We start from the raw sequence: 22,827 nt of genomic DNA, 5'->3' as shown, positions 1-22,827 counted from the left end.
ACAACGTTGCCCACACACCATCGTTTTAAAAAAATGCTCTAGCAAAGCGCGGTGACGTACAGCACGTACGACGGCACTATAAAGGGGAAGTTCAATGCGGATGACGCCACCCTTGGGGCTGCTTTAGCTGAAAAGACGATTCGCGCTTTTCTGTCTGTTACAGCGTGATGAATGCGCTTACGCCATTATGAACGGTAGTTTTACCAGAACGAGCGCTCCCGTCTCATAACTAGCCCACACATGATAATTTTTTACAACCCGAAAAACGACATTGTTTAAAACGTTGTTAAAAAATGCAGCATGCTCGAAAAAAAAAAATTTAGTTTTTCAGAAGCCGAAAAATGATGTGAAGCCCACACACGATCATTTTAAATGATTTTTTTTTAAAACAAAGTTTTTTTCATGCCGAAAAATGATCGTGTGTACACGGCATTAGATCTCAGGCTATTTCTTCTACGGGTCAAAAAAACTGTGGTTAGGGAATATATGGCAACTAGATGCAGCTGAGAATCATAGGAAAGAAGTGTTTATTTATTTAGATTTATTTAGTATGATATAAATAGAAGGAGAACAATTGGTTTTGCCTCATTCATACTGAATTGCCTCATTCATACTGAATCAGAAGTTCCACTGGACAAAAAGCTATGCAAATTTGTTTATGCGCCTTTAACAAACAAATAAATAAGCCAGAAATTGAAGTAACACATTGATGTGTATTCTTTTCCCCTAACTCTCACAGGCTGCTTTGAGAAATCACTTTGATGGCTTAAACTTTGATCTTTGATAAATGATCTTAAAACCACGGGCAGATTAAAGTAAATTAAGTAAATTAAAATTAAATTAACTTTCACCGAAGTCTGGAAAAATTATATTGCTTTTTCCCAGTAGAGCTTGAAATATATGCGCCATCGTTTTTCATTCTTCACAAAAGCGTTCCTTAGCGATGATCCTGCACATCGTAGTTTCAGGAACACGATTTCGATTCACAGCAGCTGCCTAAATTCCTGGCCTGACCACGCTCTGCAAACAGGAACGGATCTTGGATTAGGCCCTGCAAGAAAAGAATACTAAATTAGAATGAGATAAATAGCTGTTTAAAATAAACCTTTCCTAAGAGAAACACAGAGCCTTCCTTTTCTGATTTCCGATTCTGAAAATGCTAGTTGTCTGGCTGTCATGCTGATCCTCTGACTTCAGTATTTTGAGTCTAATCCAAAAGAAGTATGCAGGTAAAGATTTTTGGCTTTGCCGATCTGCATACTTCTGTAACTCATTAAGTATTAAAACCAGAGAATGTACCTACACATAGAAAAAATCATACCTGACACTTCTGAGTCCTCCTCTATCCCTATATCAAAGTTAAAAAAATAGCAGAAGATGCTAAAGGCTTCTATATTAGAGGTAGATGGTCCAGTTACAAAACAATAGTATAGCTGTGTGAGACCAAAGTAACAAGACATGGGGTGTTTATTATGATCATACTGAGATACAGTAATGTATAAAAAAAAATGTTCCATAATAAAAATAAAAATAAAGTGTATATAATAGGTGCTCCATAATAGACAGGGTTATTTAAAGCACCGTACACATAGGCCGAATAGCAGCCAGTAAAGTAGATACCAGCCACATGTCCTTGTTTGACAGAAGCCAATCTCATGACAAGCTTCTGTCGAACAAGCATGCTGCAAAACCAGCAGCCGGTCGGCCAATGGCTGTGAGCGCTAACTGATGTGTTCTGACAGGGGGTGGTCCCTCTGTCAGAACACAATAGCTCAGCAGGAAGATCACTGAACGAACATCACATTGTTAGTACATTACCTCCCTGCAAGCTCATCATTTTTTTTTTCAGCCAAGCTTACCGTGTGTATCAGGCTTTAAAGTGGAGGTTCACCCTAAAACAATTATATAACATTACATCCAGCATACTAACGACATGTACAGTATGCTGGTATTTTTTTTTTTCGCCGTACATACCGTTTTATTGTTATTTTCCCCCGGGCTTCCGGGTTCTGATTCCCGCGGGACTGGACGTTTCTATTGAGAGGTTAGATGATTGACGTCTGGTGAAAAACTTCCCATGGCGCATAAGGCGCGTCACCAGTTTTCCGTAAATAGCTGACCTGCGAGTCGGCGTTATACGGCGCCTGCGCCCACCGTGTAGAGCTGACTGCGCAGGCGCCATATAGAGCCGACCGGCTATTTACGGAAAACTGGTGATGCGCCTTATGCGCCATGGGAAGTTTTTCACCAGACGTCAATCATCTAACCTCTCAATAGGATCGCCCAGTCCCGCGGGAATCAGAATGCAAAAAGTCAGTGGTAACGAAACAGATCCCTGACATGACAGGGAAAGGGACTGACACAGATTCCCCAGTCCCTTTCCCTGTCTCAAAAGGGAGATGTCAGGGGTCTGTTTAGACCCCTGATATCTCACCAAAGCCACCCCCCAACAGGGCTGAAAAAAAAGGAAGGATTGTAATAAATAAATATTTAAAAAGGTTAAATTGTAAAAATAATAAAAAATGAAATATAAAAATCACTAACACCGTCCACCCCCCCCCCCCCAAAAAAAAGTAAAAAAATATATATATATTGTAAAAAAAAGCCTCATCGGTGTCCTTCAGTGCCACCTATCAGTGCTGCATTTTAGTGCCTCTTTATCAGTGCCACCCCATCAGTGCCCTTCAGTGCCACCTATCAGTGCTGCATATTAGTGACACTGTCACATAACATTTTAAAAAAGTATCGGTAATCGGTATCGGCGAGTACATGAAAAAAAGTATCGGTACTTGTACTCGGTCTTAAGGGGTATCATTGCAACCCTAATATATATTATATCAACCCTGGCTTAGACTTTATTCCACTGTGTGCACTCAATGTGTAATTTAACAGAGTTGTTGGAACATGTCATTTTTATTGCCTCTGATGCAACAGGCTTGACCAGTGAAACTGGTCAGGCTTCTCTTTGGACCTGGCTTTTCTCTGCTCCCCATGGATATCTGGCCCAGGCTGGGACTTATAAGTATTTTATTGCAATCTTCATTTATAGATACTTGCAGGTACAAACAAATGACCACCACCCCAACCTATAACTGGAACAGGTTCATCCGAGCTACTACCTCCTGTGTGATGCCTCAGCATGGGAAGTCTCTGCAAACCTTCATTGTACAATCCGTGCAAAAAAAAGGAGAAAGGCTGCTGCCATCGAAGTCAGCTAAAACATTGTTTTATTAATGCAGGTGAACAACAGTAAAAAACCAACGCGTTTTAGCCAATCAGGCCCTATAATGGCAGCAGCCCTTCCATGTGCTCCTTGCTGCAAAGGCTACATATAGGTTGGGTTGGCTGCCATTTGTTTGTATAGTTGGTGAATTGGTGAGGAGACACATTGGATACCTTTGCTTTTGCTGGGTGTCCAGTGCATCCCTATACCTTTAAGGTGGGGTGTGCTCCCTCCCATCATACCTGCCTAAAGAGGAGCTCCAGTCTCCTGTGTGAAAATTAAGAGTCAGCAGCTACAAAAACAGTAGGTGCTGACTTTTAATACACAGCCACTTACCTGTCCTACGATCCAGCACTGTGCTCACCCTCGGCCTCTTTCATCTCTTGTCCTCTGTCCCCAGCGTCGGCATCTTAACCGTGGGCACCCAGCTGTGACACCTTGGAGCTTCACAGTCAGGAGCCCACTGTGCATGTGCGAGCCACGTTGAGCATTGCAAATGGTCTTGCAGTCTTCTGGGACCTGTAACATGTTCCAGAAGACTGTGAGAAAGGGCGAGGGGTTTCTGCTCCCATCGCCTAGGTTTTGGGAGCAGAATTGGGAGTGGGTACCTGTCAAAATGAGGACAGGAGCAGGGGGAGGCCTTAAAGCGGAACTAAATATATGCTCAAACTTGGGATACTCTCAAAATGATAGAGTTAGCACTGGGGTGCCGTGACATTAGTTTAGTTTGCAAACTAAACCCTTTGTTTAAATGTGAACTGTTGGACAGGGTCAATTCGGTTTGTTGCATGCTGGCTGGCAAGTTTGTTTTTTGACTGGGATACATTCACATAGCAGTTGACCAGTGGCACATATAGAAGGGGCGTCTGTATGTGTGGCTGTGGGGTCTTGGCTGCTTATTATTGGCCCAGAACACTGGCAACACCTGGAAGGCTCACTCAGGTTGGTTTGGACTAGGATCTGAATATGCCGGAGCTATCCACATTGCCAATGAAGAGATCAAATATATTTACAACAGGATTAAACGTGCCCATAATGCAAGAAATACAGTGGCTTTGCTTTTTTTTTTTTGCATCTGAATGTATAGTAACACCTTTTCTGCTTTAAAAAGATGCAGTAAATCCTGTATGTTACTCTAGTGTTTTTATTGTGAAACTGTTACATCATTTCATGTAATCATTTGTTGAGCTGAGAACAAAACAGTCACATAATGTGACCTAGTAAAACTAGTATTCATTAACTTTCCCCAAATTAAAATTCAGGCATTAACTGAGTCAAGCGGTGCAAATGTGTTACAGTGTGAATGAGTGCTGCAGCATTCTCCAGCAGGTGCCGGTTTTCCTATCAACTGCCAGAAATTACTTAATCTCTGGTTTAAACTAGTATTTCTTGTAGTAAACAGCTGGGGGGGGGGGGGGGTTTGTAGGCAAACGAATGAACCTTTGACATAGACTAGCAACTAGCTAGGTCGTATTTTTTTTTTTTTTTTTTTTTATTCCACCTCAGACATAACCATTTGCGAAGGAAGGTCGCGAGTTTTACCCGCCTTTCATTTGCCCGCCATATCTCCTTCCTGGTTTCGCATCATATGTGGAAATTTTTAAAAGTTAATTTTTTTTTTTTTCTTTTTACTTCTATCGTATGTATTTTATCATATCTTTAAACATTTCACCTTTAATTCTTGTCACTCTTATACCCCCATTTTCCACCTCCCCCCCACCCCATCCCCTGGGACTCCAGTTGCCTTTCTGACTTTTTTTTTTTTTTTTTCCCTCTCTTATTTTGAGGCTCTCTTATATAGAATCCGTCCTTTTAAGTCCGAAAATATTTTATCAAGTATTATACCCTATGCACCCATAAGCTCCGCGAATGTCATGGAATTTTTGAACTCCATCCATTTAGACCATATCTTTTCAAATTCCTCTAAACTATCTGAGTCACTTAACCTTAGAAATTCTAAGTTTTGAATATAATTCATTTTATTGCACCATTCTTTAATGGGAGGACTTTTAATACGACCACTAGCTAGGTCGTATTAATCAACATTTGTTGTTACACTGGATACTATCTGAAATTCTTGTTGTGAAATGCCAGTTTGTACCAGATTCACTTCCTTTAAGAGTATTTAGAGGCTTTGTCACAATGATTGGTTGCCATTACTAATTTTGTTTACAAAGAAATACTCTGAAAGTACTCACAATCAATGTGATTATTAACCAACCAATGACCATGGTGGTGTGAGGATCGTTATCAGTAAGGTTTGATAGAGATTTATGGTTACTATGCAGTGGGAAAAATAATTATTTGATCCCCGGCATATTTTGTAAGTTTGCCTATGAAGGGTCTATCATTTTTATCATAGGCGTATTTTAAATGATAGAGACAGAATATCAACCAAAAATCCAGAAAAAAATATATGATACAAATATTATAAATTGCAGTTCAGTAAAATAAGTATTTAATCCCCAACCAAAACTTAGTACTTGTTTTTAAAATGTTTCTTGTAGTTGGATACCAGGTGTGCACACATCATAGGAGGGATTTTGGTTCACTCTTCTTTACAGATATTCTCTAAATCCTTAAGGTTTCTTGGCTGCCCCTTGGCAACTCGTAGTTTCAGCTCCTTTCATAAATTTTCTATAGGATTAAGGTCTGAAGACTGGCTAGGCCACTCAATGACCTTAAAGGGGCTGTAAAGGAAAAAAAAAATTCCCTAAATAGCTTCCTTTACCGTAGTGCAGTCCTCCTTCACTTACCTCATCCTTCCATTTTGCTTTTAAATGTCCTTATTTCTTCTGAGAAATCCTCACTTCCTGTTCTTCTGTCTGTAACTCCACACAGTAATGCAAGGCTTTCTCCCTGGTGTGGAGAAAGTCTCTTGAGGGGGGAGGGGGCAAGCAGACAAGTCAGGACACTCTCTACTTTGCAGATAGAGAAAAGAGCTGTGTGTTAGTGGGTATCCTGACACTCCTGCTCGCCCCCTCCCCCTCAAGAGGCTTTCTCCACACCAGGGAGAAAGCCTTGCATTACGGCGTTGAGTTACAGACAGAAGAACAGGAAGTGAGGATTTCTCAGAAGAAATAAGGACATTTAAAAGCAAAATCGGAGGCTATTTAGGGAAACATTTTTTTCCTTTACAACCCCTTTAATGTACTTCTTAAGCCACTCCTTTGTTGCCTTAGCGGTATGTTTTTGGCCATTGTCGTGCTGGAAGACCCATCCATGACCCATCTTCAGTGTTCAGGCTGAGGAAAGAAGGTTTTTATCCAATATTTTACAATACATGGCCCCGTCCATTGGCCCCTTAATGTGGCAAAGTTAGCCTGTACCTTTAGCAAAGGTTTTTTTTTTGTAAAATAAAGATCTTACAGTGAATGGTTTATAAAAACTAGAAAAAAAAATAGTACTAAAATTATTGTAGTTTCCTTTTAACCACTACCCGACGGCCGTACGACTTTATACGGGGTGGTTCTGAATCTCTAACTGGCCGTGTTTTTACGGCCTGCGCGCGCATCCAGCGGCGGCGCGCGCGTGCTCGCCACATCGCTGAGATGCCGATGCGAGTGCCTGGCGGCTGTGATGTCCGCCAGGGACTCGAGATCGGCGGCTTCAGGAACAAGACGTGGAGCTCTGTGTGTAAACACAGAGATCCATGTCCTGTCAGGGGAGAGAGGAGACCGATCTGTGTCTCTTGTACATAGGGACATAGATCGGTCACCTCCCCCAGTCACCCCCCCTCCACCTACAGTTAGAACACAATTTAGGGTACACATTTAACCCCTTCCTCACCCCCTAGTGTTAACCCCTTCAATGCCAGTCACATTTATACAGTAATTAGTGCATATTTATAGCACGGATCACTGTATAAATGTGAATGGCGCCAAAAATGTGTCAAAAGTGTCTGATGTGTCCGCCATAATGTCGCAGTCAAAAAAATGCTGATCGCCGCAATTAGTAAAAAAAATAAATAAAAAATAATAATAATTCTGTCCCCTATTTTGTAAGCGCAATAACTTTTGGGCAAACCAGACGCTTCTTGCGATTTTTTTTATTTATTTTTTTCCCAAAAAATATGTAAAAGAATACATATCGCCTAGACTGAGAAAAAAAATGTTTTTTTTAAAAAAAATTGGGCTATTTATTATAGCAACAAGTAAAAAATATTGTGTTTTTTTTTTTCAAAATTGTCGCTCTATTTTTGTTTATAGCGCAAAAAATAAAAACCGCAGAGGCGATCAAATACCACCAAAAGAAAGCTCTATTTGTGGGGAAAAAAGGACGTCAATTTTGTTTGGGAGCCACGTCGCACGACCGCGCAATTGTCAGTTAAAGTGACGCAGTGCCACAAGCTGAAATTTCACCTGGTCAGGAAGGGGTATATGTGCCCAGTAAGGAAGTGGTTAAAAACAAATCTAAATCTATAAATGAATGTCTGAATGTTAGACTGGACATTTTTGTATTCAATAGGACGAGCCCCTTCCCCGATGCTGCACCAAAGCCTTGAAGTTTCCATTAAATCTCAGAGGACAGGACTTGCTGACCCTCTTTATAAGAATGTCTGAAATGTGCAGAGCACTCTGGATCAAAAGTAAACTGAAAATGTACCTTACCTTTTTAGATTCAGGTACGCTATCGAGAGGCTGAAATGAAAAATAATTCCCAAACCGAGAATTTTTCAGAATTCCATATAACTCCTCATCCACTTCAACAGCTTGTCCTTCCTGGGAAAGCAATAGGAATAAATATTCATTCTCTAATAAATATTCTACTCTTTACAAGTATGAGAGACACATGACTGTAAAATGAACAGGGAGAGCACTGGCTTAGTGTAAGATCCTCAATGAAACTTTATTTTGTTAAAGCAGTATTAAACCCAAAACCAAAAATGTAATGTATTGCAGCTTACCAATCATTAGATGTGGTGGCCGCATTCGTTTTCTTTTTTTTAGGCTTTTTCCCCTCTGTTTTTACCTGGTGATCTGGCCAGTAACACACCTCCTGTATTAGAATGCCTCCACTCTGAAGGAGTACATGGGGCACCTTTGAACATCAGCATTGTCAGTCTGGGGGGGGGGGGGTGTTAGATGTACTAGCACATTTAGATACACTAACAAACAGACTCCAGCTAGCATGCATATAACCAGCTACAGCAACATTTTATTTATTTTTTTCGGGATAAAGGTTTTATATACAGTAGATGAATAAACACTGATCATGGTGATCATCCCTGTCAGTGGCAAAATAGTTTGTCTCAACCCTCTAACTGCTACATCTGCAGAACAGCTTGCTCTGTTTGGAAAACTACAAACTTACTGGGGGATCACCAGGTGAAGAAGAAAGAAAGCCTAGAAAAATAAACCTAATGCAGCCACCACATCTTAGATTTGGTAAACTGCAATATAAAAAAATGTTTGCTTTTTGTTTTAATACCACGTTAAGACCCCTGTCACACTGAGGGCGTATTGCAGGCGCTATAGCGTTAAAAACAGCGCCTGCAATCTGCCCGTAAAAAGCTGCTCCATTGTCTCCAGTGTGAAAGCTCATTTACCACTGCTGTTTATTGAAATCAATGGGACATCGCGGCTATACCGCTTCAGCAGCGTATTGCGGGCGGTTCTAACCCTTTCTCAGCTGCTAGCGGGGGTTAAATGCGCTCCGCTAGCGTCCGAAATGCGCCGCAAATCTGGGCGGCTCAGTGTGAAAGGGGTCTAAATGTCTTGTACTCACATACAGTGGGGATCGAAAGTTTGGGCACCCCAAGTAAAAATTTGTATTAATGCGCATAACGAAGCCAAGGAAAGATGGAAAAATCTCCAAAAGGCATCAAATTACAGATTAGACATTCTTATAATATGTCAAAAAAAGTTAGATTTTATTTCCATCATTTACACTTTCAAAATTACAGAAAACAAAAAAATGGCGTCTGCAAAAGTTTGGGCACCCTGCAGAATTTATAGCATGCACTGCCCCCTTTGCAAAGCTGAGACCTGCCAGTGTCATGGATTGTTCTCAATCATCGTCTGGGAAGACCAGGTGATGTCAATCTCAAAGGTTTTAAATGCCCAGACTCATCTGACCTTGCCCCAACAACCAGCACCATGGGTTCTTCTAAGCAGTTGTCTAGAAAACTGAATTTGAAAATAGTTGACGCTCACAAATCTGGAGAAGGCTATAAGAAGATAGCAAAGCGTTTTCAGATGTCAATATCCTCTGTTCAGAATGTAATTTAAAAATGGCAGTCATCAGGAACAGTGGAAGTTAAAGCAAGATCTGGAAGACCAAGAAAAATATCAGACAGAACAGCTCGCAGGATTGTGAGAAAAGCAATTCAAAACCCACGTTTGACTGCACGATCCGTCCAGAAAGATCTGGCAGACACTGGAGTTGTGGTACACTATTCCACTATAAAGAGATACTTGTACAAATATGGTCTTCATGGAAGAGTCATCCGAAGAAAACCTCTTCTACATCTTCACCACAAAAATCAGCGTTTGAACTTTGCAAATGAACATATAGACACGCCTTATGCATTTTCCAAACAAGTTCTGTGGACCGATGAGGGTAAAATATAACTTTTTGGCCGGAATGAGCAAAGGTACGTTTGGAGAAGAAAGGGCACAACATTTAATGAAAAGAACCTCTGTACAACTGTTAAGCATGGGGGTGGATCAATCATGCTTTGGGGTTGTATTGCAGCCAGTGGCACAGGGAACATTTCATGAGTAGAAGGAAAAATGGATTCAATAAAATTTCAGCAAATTTTGGATGGTAACTTGATGTCATCTGTGAAAAAGCTGAAGTTAAAGAGAGGATGGCTTCTACAAATGGATAATGATCCTAAACACACCTCAAAATCCACGGGGGATTACATCAAGAGGCGTAAACTGAAGGTTTTGCCATGGTCTTCACAATCTCCTGACCTCAACATAATTGAAAATCTATGGATAGACCTTAAAAGAGCAGTTCATGACAGAGAGCCCAGAAATCTCAAAGAACTGGAAGACTTTGTAAGGAAGAATGGGCAAAGATACCTCAAACAAGAATTGAAAGACTGTTTGCTGGCTACAAAAAGCGTTTACAAGCTGTCATAGGTGTGCGCAGCCTATGGCATTAGGGTGTGCACACCAAAGCTCAAACACACATGCGTAATGTGTAATATACCGTATATGGCAGTGGGCAAGTCAGTAGGGCTTTGTCAGCAGGGCAGAGATTGGTGTCAGTATCTTTATTTGTATTATTATTATTATTATTTTTTTACAATTTTTTATTTTTTTTAAATATATATTTTTTAGGAGCCCTGTTGGGGGGCTTTGGTGAAATATTAGTGGTCTAAACAGACCCCTTTCTCTGCAGCCAGGTAGCAGGGGGAATCTGCACAGTACAGGGTGATTAGGGTGTGCCCAGACACACCTTACACCCTATGTGCGCACGCCTATGCAAGCTGTAATACTTGCCAAAGGGGGCAGTACAAGATATTAACTCTGTGGGGTGCCCAAACTTTTGCAGACGCCATTTTTTTGTTTTCTGTAATTTTGAAAGTGTAAATGATGGAAATAAAATCTAACTTTTTTTGACATATTATAAGAATGTCTAATCTGTAATTTGATGCCTTTTGGAGATTTTTCCATCTTTCCTTGGCTTCGTTATGCGCATTAATACAAATTTTTACTTGGGGTGCCCAAACTTTCGATCCCCACTGTAAGCACTTTTTGTTAACACATGTTACAAATCTTCCATAAAATACTAAATCTCTCTACCCAATGGACTGTGAAACTCCCACAGCCAACATAAGCAGTACCTCAATCATGTACACTGGGTTACATTTTTCAAAGATGTACTCTAACTGATGAAGAGGGTATGCCCTTGAAACGTGTAAGTCAGAATGCATTATTGAAGTAGTGCTTTTGATGGCTGTGAGTCAGATAACAGTACCCATCAGGCAGAGAAATTTATTTTATGGAAGATTTGCAATGAAAGTGGTTCTAACACTGGTTAGCATATTATTAGATATGGTTGAACAATATTTTGGGTATGGGTGCTCCCACTGACTAATGAATTATATCGATTGTAGGACAAAGGCTTCAGATTGTTTGATTCACAGCACCTAGCTAGCTTTCTCCTGAATGGTGGAGTCACCTGCTGGAGATATGTGGTATTGCAACTATAATGATTGGTAACAACGATTTGGTCTGGACTTGAATTTGAATTTTTACAATCACTTTATATCTAATAGATCATCCAAGATCAACATTCATGAGACAACATCATACCTGAGGAATAGTCAACCTCACCAAAACATGAATATAAAAATCTAGTTTACAGTTTTGTAGGTAGATGTGGTCTACTCTCAATATTTTCAGAACACTTACATTAGGGTAGCCAGATTTCCAAACTGCCATTCAGGGACACACACCCTCTTTCACCTTCCCCAAAAAACGATGAAGGGGGCGGGGGGAAACATAGTCTCGGGGTTGATGGGGAATTTGGAAGCGGGTTATTTGTCAGGTGAATGTGCCACTTGCCACCAGATGCAGTGCCGCTTGCCCCCCATAGCCTGCCACCAGATGCAGTGCTGCTGTCAGGGCAGCCATCAGGAATTTTACACAGCTTCAGTCATGGGCCCCCTGGAGCAGAGAACCGGGGGGGGGGGGGGTGCTGCCACCTGGAAACCTGGAATTGAGGAGCGGGGGGCCCTTTACAAAAAAAATTTGAAATAAAGAAAAATATATATAAAAAAGGGGGGTAGCCACCCGGGGCCCTGGGGACCTCTGGGCCCTTTGATAAAAAATAAATATATATAAATACAAATAATTTTTTTTTTTTTTATAAAACGAAATTACAAAAAAGGGGGGTTGCCATCCGGGAACCTCTGGGCCCTTTAATAATAATAATAATAATAATAATAATAATAATAATAAAAAAAAAAGAAACCTCTGGCCCTTTAATAAAAATAAATAAAAAAATATATAAAAAATAAACATTTATAAACAAAAAAAAAGAGGGGATTGCCATCCAGGGCCCTGGGGACCTCTGGGCCCTTTAATAAAAAAAAAAAATATATATATATATATATATATATATATATATATATATATATATATATATATATATATATATATATATATATATATATATATATATATATATTATATAAAAAGAAATAAAATATAAAAAACAATTATAAAAAATGGGGGGTTGCCATCCGGGGCCCTCTGGGCCCTTTAATAATAATGATAATAATAATAATAAATAAATATATATATATATATATATATATATATATATATATATATATATATATATATATATATATATATATATATATATATATAAAATAAAAAAAATATATACAAAATATATATTTTTTTTATAAAAAAAAGGAGGGTTTTCATCCAGGGCCCTGGGGATCTCCGGGCCCCCTGTACCCCTAAAAAAAAATTGGCCCTTTAATAAAAAATAAAATAAAAATATATTAGAATTTTTTTTTTATTTTTATAAAAAATAAATAAAAAAAGGGGGTGGTTGCCATCCGGGGCCCTTGGGGCCCTGGGAAAATCCGAACCTCTAAAAAAAAAAAATTGTCCCTTTAATAAAAAAATAAAATAAAAATATTTAAAAAAAATATATATTTTTTTTATAAAAAAAAAAAAAAAGGGGGAGTTGCCATATGGGGTCCTGTGGGCCTCCGGGCCCCTTACAGGTGTACTGCCTGTACCCCCCTGATGGCAGGCCTGGCTGCTGTCACACCCTCTGCATGAGCCACGTGCGTAGAAGGAAAGGAGTGGCGCCACTATCTGGAGAGTGAAGATCACACCAGTGCCTGCTGCTTGCTGCTGGGTGCCGAAGAAGGAGGAGGTGCAGAGGTGGGTGGGGACAGCAGTGCTGCACTAAGCGCAGGCCTCACTCCCGGTCTCACTGTCTGAGAGCAAATTGTCACTGGTTGCAAGATGCCAGGCAGCGCTGGTCCTAGCAACCAGTTCCGGAAATGTAGATTTTAGTTAGTAGGGGCTGGCTGTGTCCTCTATTTCATTCCGGGACATTGGATTGTCCCGGAAAATGAAGGTGCCCGGGATCCAGGACAGACATATCAATTGCGGCACAGTCCCGGGCAATCCGGGACACGTGGGCACCCTAACTTACATTGATGCATTCAGAAATATTTTATGTTCTTTATTGATTTTCCCTATGTGTACTTATACAGTAGATACCTCTGGAACTTTGAGGCCATTGGCTCTGCACTTACAGTACTCCCACCACATCGTGGCCCGACACAGGGGTAGTATCCCCACTATGTCGTAGGTGCAGCTTTAATCCCATCAGGCTGATTTAACCAGTTATTTTGTTTTTATTTCTTATGCAAGTCTTTTAAATGAATTATGATATATGTTTGTATATGCTTCAAGCAATCAATTCATGATCTATTAATATATGTGATATTCATGGGGGTTTCACTCAAGTGCAGTGCTTTTCCCCAACGAGTTCACTCCATCCAGGAAATGTTGTTTAGGGTTTATTGGCCCCCTTTTTTTTTTTAAAGTAGAAAATAAAGTAAAAAAAAAGGTTGCCCTCACAGGGGTTTCCACCATCACTTCAAACACATGGCAAAATTACATTAGCCTCCTGGCTTGCTTTTGCAGTGCCGCTGCTCAGAGCTCAAGCCTAGGCCTTTGGTCGCCTGCCTGCCTACCCACGTGCACCCACCACGTGGGTACCTACCGGAGCATGATGGGACGGTGATGCCTATATAAATGGGATGCAAGGCGCGCTTCCATCATTGCAGTGTCAAGAGGCGACGAGTCAACATCGGAAGAGGGGAGAAGAAGAACCTGACGTCACAGAAGACCGCGCTGGCTGCCTGTTAGTAATTGAGCTAACACACAAAGATAGCAGGCAGCCAGCGCTGAAGGAGAAGGCACCGGACATCTGCAGAAGAACCGGGGTTCGCCGAGTCAACAGCGGAGATCTGCGAAGAGAGAAGAAGACCCCCGGAGAGCGGAGAAGCCCCCCCCCCCCGGAGAGCGGAAGAAGAAGCCCCCCCGGAGAGCGGAGAAGACCCCCGGAGAGCGGAAGAAGAAGCCCCCCCTGGTATTAGAGCTAATAAAGAAGACAGGGGGGGCCTCCGGAGCAGAATAATAAATTATTTTAAAAACCCTTGTGTTGTGTGTTTAATAACTTTTACTTTTTGCCTCCAGGTGAATGGGTAGGGGTACGATGTACCCCATATCCATTCACTTAGGGTGGGGGGCCGGTATCTGGGGGCCCCCTTATTTGAGGGGACTCCCAGATTCCGATAAGCCCCCCGCCCGCAGACCCCGACAACCAACGGCAAGGGTTGTCGGGAAGAGGTCCTGTCCTCATCAACATGGGGACAGGGTGCTCTGGGGTGGGGGGGCCCGCAGTGCACCCCCCTGCCCCAGAGCACCCAACCCCCCCATGTTGAGGGCATGCGGCCTGGCACGGCTCAGGAGGGGGGGGGCGCTCGCTCGTCCCCACTCCCATTCCTGACCGGCCGGGTAGCATGCTTTGGATACGGGTCTGGTATGGATTGTAGGGGGACCCCCTACGTCGATTTTTCGGCGTAGGGGGGGTCTCCTTACAACCCATACCAGACCTAAGGGCCTGGTATGCTCCTGGGGGGGGGGGAACCCATGCCGGTTTTTTCTTTGAAAATTGGCATGGAGTTCTCCCTCTCAGGAATGCATGCTGAGCGACGCTGTCATTTTTTTTTATAATTATTTGTTTTCCCGGCGCGTATATTTTTTTTCACCCGTCGCAACTTTAGTGTCCCGTCGCAATCCACAAAGCCGCCCGGCGTCAATTACGTTCGCGCGCTGCACGTCGGGAAAATTACGTCACACGCATGCGCAGTACGGCCGGCGCGGGAGCGCGCCTCATTTAAATTTTAAACGCCCCCCGGAGAGGAGGACCGCCTTGCGACGGCGGCACTTAAGTTACACGGCCTGAAATTTCTAGGTAAGTGCTTTGTGGATCAGGCACTTAGGTAGAAATTTTAAGTCAGTGTAACTTAACTGCTGAAAGTTAAGTTAGGCAGCTTTTTTGGGAATCAAGCCCATGTTCTCTATTTCCTCGTTGTTCAATGGCAAATTTCGGCTCGCCGAGATCCTCGGCGGCTTCACAAGGAACTCGACGGGCAAAACAATGTGTTTTGCCCGTCGAGTTCCTCGGACGTGTGTACGGGGCCTGATGCTTAATTTCTTCCAAGACTCTTTGAAGTCTCTGGATTCCAGAACTCAGTCCAGGAGTTATAAAATCAGGGGGAAGCCAAACAAATTATTTTACCTCTAAGGCCCCGTACACACCATAGAATCTATCCGCAGATAAATCCCATCGAATGGGTTTCAGCGGATAGATTCTATGGTGTGTACACTCCGGCGGATATTTATCCGTGGATAAATCTCCCCTGGGATGGATTTCCAGCAGATGAATATTTGCTGACATGCTCAACAAATCCATCTGCTGAAGTCCATCCCAACGGATGGATCCGCTCGTCTGTACAGACTCACCGGATCCATCCGTCCAAAGGGATTCCCCGCACGCGTCGTAATGATTTGACGCATGCGTTGAATTCCTTATATGACAGCGTCGCGCCCGTCGCCGCGTCATAATCGCGGCGACGGCGCGACACGTCATCGCCAGAGGATTTCGGCGCGGATTTCAATGCGATGGTGTGTACACGCCATCGCATAGAAATCTGCTGAAATCCTCGAGAGGATTTATCCGCGGATACGGTCCGCTGGACCGTATCCGCGGATAAATCCTCTCGTGTGTATGGGGCCTTAGAATAGCCCATTGCAAGTTTTCCCTTTCACATCAATTTGTGTCCATTTAGGACTGTTTTTTTTTTTGGTTGAATAAATAATCAGCTTTTTGCAACCGCTATGAGACTGCCTGCTCTTTGTGCCCTATGAGCGCTGGATTACTGTGTATTATATATATATAAATATACATAGCGAACTTCTAGAATAAATATAATTGTAATTCTGTTATAATATATGGGTGGAGCTTGCTGGAACTTACTGATGTAATTATGGGTGGCTGAGAAACAAATGATAAAACCTAAACTTTTAGGATGTGTATACAACGTAAACTGTGATATGGCAATCAGAAGTCCTCTTTTGATGGTTGTTTGTGTATAAGTTGTTTGAATTTGTAATGAAGAATAATTGTGATGTTATCATATAATCTGTATCTTATTTGGCACTTTAAAAGTCTCACCCTAAAGGATTTAGTAGAGTACATGTTCAGGAGATGTAACATTCACCCAGGGCCGTTTGAAGGAATTTGGGGGCCCCAAGCAAATTGGACATGGAGGCCCCCCAACCCTCCCCGCACGCAAAGCCTACAAGAACCACAGCATAGATACTAAGCGGTCACAAATATGTCATCTGCCTGCTCTTCTCTGGACCAATGTGAAAGGGGCTTAAGGCTTCATTCACATGTGCCTTAAGCCCCCTGGTAAAGCCAGGCCCTTGAGCCTGCTAGTCTGTCCGCTCAGAGCTGTACCAATGCCATGGCAAAAATTAAATAGCATGTCACATTAGGTGGGCGTTACCAACCAATGCAAGTCTAAGGGGGAGTGCCGCAACTGCCCCACAACCGAATGCAATGCATGTGATTGCAGCACACTAGTGCGGCATTTACGGGGTTAAATCAAGCAGTGAGAAAGTGACATAACACCTCGTCACCTGCCAAATGCACTATGAAGTATGATTCAAAGTGGATTGCTTTTCACGGGATACTGCACATGCGAATGAGCCCCTAGAGGGGAATTTCCCTTACTTTATGAGTTCCTTTCACTTCCTGTTGCATCCTTGTGACAGGAAGTAAATGGAAATGTTCCCAACAGTACACAGACTAAGGATGAGCTCTGGCGTGTTCGCATTGAACACGCACAGAGCCCGCTAGGAAGTGTGCACGGCGCTGCTCTAATAACAGCCAGGAAGACATTTCACGATCCCTGCAGCCGAGCATTGGGACAATGTCTCCCTGGCTGTGATAAGCGCAGCGCCGTGCACACTTCCTGGCGGGCTCTGCACGTGTTCTATGCGAACACGCCGGAGCTCATCCTTAACACAGACATATCCTGTCTATAGCCAATTGTACTTGCGCTCTGCACATGTGCCTATCAGCCCCATAACATAACCAGCACTGTGTCCTAATGTTCTGCCATAGAGACAGAGACCAGCGCTGTCAATTACAGGGGTAGGACCGAAACCCTGATTGTTCAGCCATTGGTGAAAAGTGGGAGAATTCTCCCATCCACTTGGAGGGAACTGGATCATATATATATTTTTACTGGTGTACTGATTAAAAAAAAAAAAAAAATCAAAACAACAAGTATTTGCTGCATAAAAGTTCTAAATGGAACAACAAGGGGGGTGATAGATAGAGGAGGGAAGGAGATAGGGACAGTTCACTAAACAAAGTGTAAATGTGTAAATGCAGAGTGTAAAGTACAGTTCACTGAACAAAGTGTAAATGCCAGTGTAAAGTGTAAATGCAGAGCTCACTCATTGGATGGACGAGGCTGGAAGCTGGTGGCTCAGACATCATACACACAGCTTGGAATGTGTAGCAGTCAGGTCTCTGCAGTTCTTCATATCTCCCGCGCACATCTCCCCCTCTCTCTCCTGCACACAGCTGTACATCGTGATAGGTGAGACAGGAGGAGAAAGGAGGAGACAGGAGGAGGAGGAGCTGTGGTGTCTCATGTTCAATGCAGGGAGAGGGGGAGTGAACTCGCTGGGCTGTGTGAGAGGAATGTCAGAGACACTCACTCCACTCAGCTGCAGCCACTGGCCCGTAATGTGCAGACTGATTCTCCTGTCCTGCGGATGGGAGAATCAGTCTGTTCTCTCGATCTGTCAGTGACCGGACTTCCCCGACCCTGCAAAGTGGGGACAAACTTCCTCCGGGGACGTCTGGTCAGCCTAACGCTACAGGCTGCAGCACTTATAGCAAGTGGCTGCTGGGGGCCCCTGGCCAGCTCGGGGGCCCCCAGCAGTTGCTTGCTTTGCCTGTCCTGTTCCGACGGGCCTGCATTCACCAAATGTTCACTCAGGTGAATCAATCGCTGTATCAATCACTGTAATTTAAAACAGGAAGGTGTATCCAGAGTGAATGGTTAGTGAAGGTCACATTCACCTTATAAATAAATACAGTATATCACAGATGCATGTATTTTTTTCCACATTATAGTACCATGAATGTATAGTTTGCGTCAAACTGGATTTTCTTTTCATAGCCAGTAATTCCTCCTGTGTACGTCACCAGGTTCTGCTCCTTTACAATTTCCTTTGGCAGTTTGAAGAGACGGTAGGTACCAGAGACAAACTTATAGTCACCTGAAACAAAGTAGTGTACATGATAATTGTGAAGTATTATTATGATCCACCATGAAATCAGGTATTTTATGCAGTGGTTCATTTATGTTACTCTATGAATTGATTATAGCACAATGTGAAGACACTTACACAAAGTAGATGCTAATGGTTCAAAATAAAAAAGCTACAACTGATGACAAGTGATATTATGGGGCTTATTTACTAAAGGCAAATCCACTTTGCACCACAAGTGCAAAGTGCACTTGAAATGGCACTAAAAGTACACTTGGAAGTGCAGTCGCTGTAAATCTGAGTAATAGATCTGAAATGAGGGAAAGCTCTGCTGATTTTATTATCCTATCATGTGCAAGCTAAAATGCCGTTTTTTATTTTCCTTGCATGTCCCTCTCGGATCTACAGCCACTGTACTTCCAAGTGCACTTTTTAGTGTAATTTTAAGTGCACTTTGCACTTGCAGTGCAAAGTGGATTTGTCTTTAGTAAATAACCCCCAATGTGTCTTCTTCGGCCTTTATTCCTTGCCTATGTTCTAGTTTAATCTGGTGCCATGACTGCTGCCCCAGGTTTCCTATTTCAGGGTGGCTGCTGTCTCTCCGGCAGCACCTTATGAAGCCACCCTTTCATGCAGGGACTAGGGCTGTGTCTCCCTACACTGTGTGCATATATAGAAACACAAAGCCCTGTAGCCTAGGATGGCAAGTGCTATTTTCCAAGCTGACTTTAGGCTGCACAGTCCACTTTTAACTCTTTCTTGCAAAAACTGTAATAATCTGAATAAAATCACGTATAAAAACAAACAGCCGGCCGGCAAGCAGACACCTGTCCTATGGGCGAAGACGTCCAGGGAAGTTGACGTGCTGCGTCTGCTTGCCGGCCGGCTGTTTGTTTTTATACGTGATTTTATTCAGATGCTTTTGCGAGTATATCTGATTTTTTTACATTAAACTTTGTGCATACAATATTATGCTATGCGAGTATTTCTTCCCTCGGTACTGTACGAGATACCTGCTGTGAGTGAGGTGATCGTTTCCACTCGGTCGGATTACTTCCATCCATCCTCCAGCTGTCTAAATTGAGGAGATCGATTTTGGATCCGCTCAGATTTCCAGCGTCCATCTTCCTAATGACCTATTCCAGTCCAGAGTGTGTTTGACTTCCAGGCATAATTAGCCTGTGTTCTGGTGAAGGGACATGTGTGATATTGGTGCCATTAGGCTTTTCTTCACGTTTCTGTCATTGTGGAATCACTTTTGTTTAAAGCATATCAGGACTTTCTTTTTTCCTTTTTGCTGCCATTTAGTTGTTGGCAATTGGACTTTTATACTATTTAATATATAATCATGTGGGTACATTTACACGTATGCACTTAGTGTAGTATTTATATTGTTTATATTTAAGATAATTTCCACAGTTTTTATTTTCATGTTGGTTTACAGTAGTGTTGCTCACGAATATTCGCATTGCGAATATTCGACTCGAATATAGCATATTCGAGAAATCGCGCTATATTTCGAAATTCGCGGTGAATATTCGCAATTCCGAATATTCGATTTTTTACAATTTTTTTTTTGAATCAGATCACATCCTAGATATCTCCATCGACGTCTAAAAGCATTGCTGGTATAATTAGAGACCCTGGGCCGAGTAGCTGAAGCGTTCATTGAATTTTCCAGAAAGATCGCAATGCGATTATTCGGCAAACGCAATATCGCGCGATTATTTTCCTCGCCCCGATCTTCCGCATCAGAGCGATTTTTACAGTTTCATTTTTAAAACAGATCACATCCTAGTGATCTCCATAGACGTCTGAAAGCATTGCTGGTATGATTAGAGCCATTGGGCCGAGTAGCTGAAGCGATCATTTTATATTGCCGAATAATCGCAATGCGAATATTCGGCAATAGGAATATTGCGCGATTATTTGCTCCGCCCTTTTGCATCAGAGCCAATCAGAGTTCTCCTTCCACACTCGTCACAGGTTAGCAACCAATAGGAACCTGCCTGCATGGACATTATATAAGCTCACTCCCAGCACCATTTCATTGCAGATTCAGAAGCTTGCTATAGAGTGTGGAGGCTGTTTCTGTGTTCCTGGTTTCCTGGTTTCCTGTGTCTTTGTTCTTGATTGATTTAGATCATCACCAGCATTGCTATTTAGTGATTCCAGTGGATCTTTTCCAGTATATCAACTGCTTTTTTCAAAGCAATAGACCCAAGAGCTTTTTTCAAAGCTACGTTTTGTGCTGTTTTGTGCTGTTTTTTTCATTTGTGTTACTGTTTGATCCTGCAATCCTCCCTGTTCAGTTATATTTGCAAGAGATTTCAGAACACATATTGATCTGAGCTTTATAAAAGAGCTTTTCTAAAAGCTAAGTTTTGTTCATCTTGTGTTACTGTCAGATCTTGCAGGTTCACTGTTCAGTGATATTTGATAGGCATCTCAGTTCAAATTTTGTTTAGTTTTCCCTAAAGAGCTTTTATAAAAGCTAAGTTTTGTGTTCAGTTTAGTTAAATTTTGTGTAGTAAGTGTACACACTGTTAGTGTACATTTATTTCATCTAGCTTAGCTTAGTGTGTGTTTAGTGTCTGTGTTTTGTGTTTAAAAAAAAAAAAAAAAAAAAAAGTTAGTGTTTGTTTAGTGCTTTTTTTTTTTTTCTTTAATTTTGTAGTCCTTGTCTGGTGTACTACTTTTCTTATAGTTTAGTAGCTGTCTGTGTACGTCTGTCTGCGTGCCTGTCTTGTAAAAAAAACACAAAAACACATTTTGTTCACATTTTCCCCCCCAATAAAGTTTAACCCCCCCACACACATATCAGCAATTATGAGCGGCATCCGTGGCCGTGGCAGTAGGGGTAGGGGAGTTACTCCCAGTGCTGGATCGCTGCCAGCACGGGGTACCTCTCGTGCCCCTACTAGTGGTAGAGGATCGGGTGCAAGGGGAGTACGCCTGATCCGGGAGTTCTTCCCATCGGGCAGCCGCCCGATATTGCCATCTCAGGCTCAAGTAGTGGTGGACTACATGGGGCACAGCAGTGCCACTGAGTCGTCGGTCCCGACTCACAGTAGTACCACCATTACACCGTTGCCTGTACTACCCCCCCCCAGCCCCCAAGAGTCCAGCATCTTACTGTTCGACAGCGACAGTGATAGGGATCTCTTGGGGGAGGCCATGCATCAGGCAGACCTCCAGCTCTGTCCTGATGGTCAGGACCTTTTTGAAGGGATGGATGAGGAGGATGGGATACCTGCTGGCAGTATCCCAGAGACATCCCTTCAAACTGGTGCTGCTGTTTTGGTGCAGGAAACAGCAGCACCTAGTCAGACCCAGGCGTGGGTGAGGGGACAGCGGAGCCAGGCTAGAGGCTCCATGTCACGTGGTTCCCTCAGACCAACACATCTCAGCCCTTGGTCTGACATCTCTGGGGGCGAAGAGGGTGACCCATCATGGTTGCCATCTGACGCGTCGGCTCACTACGTCAGTGACGACGGGGAAGGTAGGCACCCTGGTGAAACGGTGCGCCAGGTCACCACCAGGGAGACCATCGTCAGGGTCTCCACTGGTGATGGCAGCAGGAGGTGTCAGGAGGAGGAGCAGCAGCAGCAGCAGCAGCAGCAGGCAGCTCCACCTGTGCGCACCGAATCCCAGCAGGTGCAAGTAAGCGTCACCCCATCTGACAGGAGGGCGGTGCTGAAGTCACCTGTCTGGAATTTCTTTACCCTGGTGGCAGACAACCCTACCGTGGCCATCTGCCGGATTTGTAAAGTGAGGGTGAAGAGAGGGAAGTGTTTGGCTCGGGTGGGTACCACAGCCCTGAACCAGCACCTCAGGATAAACCACTGGGCGTTGTATGAGGAGATGAAGCGTGGTGGTGGTAGCAGCGCCACCACCACAAGTGAGCAGGGTACAGCAGCCCCTGCCACATCTTCATCTGTTTCCAGCAGGTCATGCCCCCCCGCTCCCTCTAGTAGAGGTACTGGTACCGGCAGCCAGACCTCTACTTCCACAGCACCCTCCACGTCTGTGTCCCGCACTGCCGTCCGGCGCCAGGCGTCGATTTCAGACGCCTTTGACCGCACCACTCCCTTCCCCCCTGGAGACCGACGTGTGCGTTCCCTCAATGGGCTCCTGGCAAGGGTTATTGCCCAACATCTGCTGCCCTTCAACATAGTTGACAGCAACCCCTTCAGGCAGATGTTGGAGCAGGCCCAACCCCAATGGCGTGTCCCCAGCCGCCATTTC

The 22,827-nt window shown here is 43.2% G+C and overlaps 1 protein-coding gene across 3 annotated transcripts in view; it reads right to left on the bottom strand.

Moving 5' to 3' along the window:
* Positions 1 to 504: 504 nt before the first annotated feature.
* Positions 505 to 22,827, bottom strand: part of LOC120946983 (arsenite methyltransferase-like) — a 77,241-nt gene continuing 54,918 nt past the window's right edge. For all 3 annotated transcript variants that reach the window (XM_040361870.1, XM_040361867.1, XM_040361869.1), the window contains 3 exons: positions 18,446 to 18,588; positions 7,834 to 7,944; positions 505 to 1,051 (listed from right to left, as the gene is read on the bottom strand). In XM_040361870.1, coding sequence (XP_040217804.1) covers positions 965 to 1,051; positions 7,834 to 7,944; positions 18,446 to 18,588 — 341 coding nt within the window. In that variant the 3' untranslated portion in view covers positions 505 to 964. The remainder of the gene's footprint in view (positions 1,052 to 7,833; positions 7,945 to 18,445; positions 18,589 to 22,827) is intronic.

The sequence above is a fragment of the Rana temporaria genome, chromosome 8, assembly GCF_905171775.1.
Source record: "Rana temporaria chromosome 8, aRanTem1.1, whole genome shotgun sequence".
Lineage (NCBI taxonomy): Eukaryota > Metazoa > Chordata > Amphibia > Anura > Ranidae > Rana > Rana temporaria.
This window is presented reverse-complemented; position numbering and strand designations above follow the sequence as displayed.